General features: G+C 31.3%; 1 protein-coding gene across 1 annotated transcript in view; it reads right to left on the bottom strand.

Moving 5' to 3' along the window:
• Positions 1-608: 608 nt before the first annotated feature.
• The window catches only part of LOC119575242 (syntaxin-16-like), a 7145-nt gene continuing 3226 nt past the window's right edge, over positions 609-4527 (bottom strand). The window contains exons 3-6 of the mRNA XM_037922747.1: positions 2713-2869; positions 2466-2568; positions 1724-1868; positions 609-1378 (exon numbers count right to left, since the gene is read on the bottom strand). Of these exons, the coding sequence (XP_037778675.1) occupies positions 1196-1378; positions 1724-1868; positions 2466-2568; positions 2713-2869 (588 nt within the window). The 3' untranslated portion in view covers positions 609-1195. The remainder of the gene's footprint in view (positions 1379-1723; positions 1869-2465; positions 2569-2712; positions 2870-4527) is intronic.

Raw genomic sequence — 4527 nt, 5'->3', positions numbered from 1 at the left:
GGTCACTTTAACCTACAAATTAACTCCTTGGTTGTTAAGCACCTGTGGAGCCATTTGTGTGTAAACAAAATTCCCAAATCAAAACTACACGTTCCTGGCAGCAAAGGGTTATGTTATGACTCACGTCTCATATATATATATATATATATATATATATATATATATATATATATATATATATATATATATATATATATATATATATATATATATATATATATATATATAAAATGTAAACATGCTGGAACATGTTTGGAAACAAAAAGAGAGAGAGAGAGAAAAAAAAGACATCTTTCCTAAAGACTTCAATGAGTTATTTTTTCAAAGACTGAAAAGCAGTAAGAGCAAAATAAATAAAAATGTGTCCAATTATTAATGTATTGAATCAAAGATTCATCCTAAAATTGATCCTACCTGACTCATACCAACCCACTTGTGTCTAATATATTGATACCAAATCAATGTGCAACAAAGAACTGTGATCTCATATTGATCAAACATAATATTTTGTAAACCTTTGATAAGAAAAAAAAAAAAAAAAAAAAAATAAAATAAAAAAAATAATAATAACAATAACATTTCAATCCAGTCACAGAAGAAATTTTTTTAGTGTTCAACAAAATGTCCAATACCAAAAGGTATTATTAGGCTATATGGTAAACTTCATGCCCTGTAGAATAATTTTTAAAATCAGTACAGCGAAAAAGACATTATTCTGCCTAAATACAATATTAATAGTGCTGTTCAAAAAATTAAGCAGTACTACAGGTCACAAGGTTGACTATATACCATGTATATTTGACCAAGATGTGTGATTACATGCCTAACCAACTAAATGCTAACCAAAAAGATCCTCATATAGCCCATATACTGGCCCCTTGTAAGATTAACGGAATATTAATATAAAGTTTTAGGTATTTGTATATCCTTGAACCAAAAAAATACTCCTCCTTGCATAATATTTCTTCCAAAAGGTACATTTCAGATATAAAGCCTAGCCTCCTCTCCTTCTAAGGTAACTTCCTGAAATAATGAGACACCATCATCTGCATAATGCAAAATATCTCAATAGCTCTATAAATTGTATCACCTTTAGTAGAACACAATACTGTACTGGAAAAATAGAATATCCTACATTATTTCTAGTATCAATAATTTATTTGACAGATAGGAGATATACAATACATTATCACTGTTAAGTTTTGACAAGTACCAAAATAATAATCAGAATAATGATTGTGCCTGAAAGCCCTAAAATGCACTTCATGTTGCGATTCTTACGCTGATAATTTTCCGCTTTCTTCAGCTGCTTGGCACCATCTTCGACTTTGAGAGCAGCATGCTCTACATTAAAGTCTATTCTATCCAAAATTGTTCCCTGTATAAAGAGAGAATAAATCACTTTCATGAAAAAAGTATTAATATAATGAGATGATCATTCCCATAATATACACTGCCTGTCTGCCAGTGTCCACATGCTCTCACATTCTGTGACATGGCATTCTCTCTCTATATAAGCCAAAAATATTAACAGTGAGAACTAATTCCCTGGTTTAATGATGAATTAATATGTGGGTTTTACACAATACAACAGATATTTGAAATATGAGGAGTTAAGACACTCCAATTACCTGGGGGTTATATTCTCACATAGAACCGTCTTTCTTTATGAATACTCTTATCATTACATGTAGTAAAAAAAAATAATAATAATAATAATTACCTGGTCAGAAACTAACTGCGCAACGTCCCGGAAGAGTTGATTCAGTTGGATTGTAGACTGTAATATATGCTGAACTGTCCGATCCCGATCCTGAACTGTTTGAGTGTTGTCCGCCAGAAACATGAGTTGCTCTTGTGTCCAGGCCCTGGAGAGTGGTAATATGACAACCATAGTAAGTATAACGACTTTCCTGCTAGCTGCCTTGACTTTACTGGCTGCTGAGCCTCCATAAATTACATTGTACTTATTTGTTACTGATTCAGTCCTTGCACATAACAGATCTCACTTATCTGAATGCAGAAGTCTTAACATACATTTAAATTTTTTGCAAGTCCCAAACTAATGTAGTTAGCATATGATCTAAACAAACTAATAAATCTATGGCTGTGTTTTATGCACAAAAAAATATTATTTTGCAATCACACTATCCATCAAGAACTAAAGATAAAAAAAAAAAAAAATACTTCAGACACCAAGAGTTTATACAAAAATTTAGTAATTGTTTCCTCCGTTAAAAGCATTCTTCAAACAAATATTAGACTCAATAACCCTGATTATTTCCAAATCCAGAGTAAAGAATTTAATAAAACTGAGAATATAGAACTGTTAGAACTCTCTGAATTACCATTATATGTATCTGTATGTCAGCTCCTTTAAATAAAAATTTGCCTCATAAAACATAAATCCAGAATTTATGAATCAAAAGTTGATCCAGTGGTAACACAAGCACTTATTTACTTACTGGTGTCTAGAACTGGATCCATCTTCAAAAGTTCCATAATCATTGTCATAATCACCTCCTCCCTCATGTACAAAGGAACTTGTCTTTTTTATGTTGTTCATGGCTGCAGAAAGTCAGATAAAAAGGTTTACATGTGCATTTGTACATGCATGACTGTGTGCATATATAATGGTCTTATGAAGTATTACATACCCTATCTATATAAAGCTAATTTCAACACGATGATAATTAACACAACATATCTTACAACTCGTAAAAGCTGAGCAGGTTGTCATGAACTCATTCTTTACTTCCTGAAGTGCAAACCCAAGTGCACGAACAACATTCTTGTTTAAGGTTTCTTCTCGACCCCTGGCAGCTGCATGTTTTATCTGGATCATCAACATCTGGCATCTCTCAAGGGTCTGCAGACATAACATAAGACTTTGAATCAACTTTAAGATCCCAAAAGTTAAAAACAATATATTTGATTTGATAAATAAAAAGAAAAATCTTTAATTCCACAAAATTATCACTACCAATACAAATAATGGTATTACTATTTTCTGCTGGTTTCTCAATGAAAATCAAGCAGGATACTGCAATTAATTAGAAGCACAAGATCCCAATTTCTACATGCCATAAAACTGCCTAACATATCAAATTTATATCAAATATTGAAAACAATTGCAAAAAAATTTCTCTGTCCCGCATTTTTAAAATCTGTACCTGAAAAATTAACTACAAACTCCCTAACGATCTTGGTTCTCAAAGCTTAACCTAGAGAATTTACAATTATCAAGACAGTCATTATGAAAAAAAATCCCAATATTTTTTAAAATTTTATCTTATATGTATTTTCTATTAATATTTCTACTTGCCTATTCTTGAAGTCCTTCTAAATTTACTAGTCTGTAGCTCTTTTTATACAATGTTCATCACACATTTTGTAACAATAATTTCAGCTCATAATCACTCACAATTGTATCTCATTTGAAATATCTATTGAATAATAGACAAAGCCTATGGCATGTCTACGGCCATTCTCAGACTAACAACCTTTTTTCATAAGATACAGTGCACAAAAAGTATGCTGGAATCTGAAAAAATGAGGAAATGAATTAGGAGACAATGAAGAGTCCCCTTTTCAACAATGTTCTGGTAAATGCTGAACTACTTCATGCTGTTATCATAAATCTTCTATCAGCAAATCAGACTAGAAAGCCTTTTGTGTGTAACATCAGCACTGAATTCCACAGCTAATCATGCAAGGCTCAATGCTCATTCATTCTAGCAATTTTTGTCTCCCCACATGAAGTTCAGATATGTCATTTAAAAAAGTTTGTATTCATGTGTAAATAACCTTCTGTTTGACTTAAAAATATATGTACATCTTGTTGAGAAATTACTGTTGTCCTGCTATCTAATCCCTGCATCTAGGAGAAGCCTATGCCCTCCTTTCATTTGTATGATTTACTTCTAACAGTGTAAAAGCTGACTACTGGAATGCAATCACTACAGATTGGAATAATATCATCATACTTTCAGATAAGTTAACAGCCATAAATGAAAAGAAAAAGTAATCATATGTAGATGCAAACCCTTTTTTGTGTGTGGTTCATTTCCTAAAGTAACTGCTGGTATGAAATATAAATATCTCTATATCAAACAAAGATATTACTATTACCTTGATTTATTTTAAGAGCCATAACTATCTTCACTGAAGAAAAAAAATAATGAAAATGAGAATAAATATTAGAAAAGAGGAACACCTCTACTAAAATTCTGCTACAAAATCTATTTCCATACTATCTACTGCCAAGTTTTCAGCCTAATGCATATATCTAGTCAGGTACCATAAGGACACTGCTTGATATTTTTCACATGTAAGAGACACAATAAGTAAACCTATATCTATTTGTTTGGTCTCAAATCTAAAATACTTATGGAATATTAAGCAGCTTATATGCCAGTGCCATATAAAGACCACTAGGTACTGATATGACTATCATACTTCATTGCACACCAAGAAATAGATAATAAAAAAATATATAAGAAACTTAACATAATCAGAATAACTGAC

Source organism: Penaeus monodon, chromosome 7 (genome assembly GCF_015228065.2).
Source record: "Penaeus monodon isolate SGIC_2016 chromosome 7, NSTDA_Pmon_1, whole genome shotgun sequence".
Classification (NCBI taxonomy): Eukaryota; Metazoa; Arthropoda; class Malacostraca; order Decapoda; family Penaeidae; genus Penaeus; species Penaeus monodon.
This window is presented reverse-complemented; position numbering and strand designations above follow the sequence as displayed.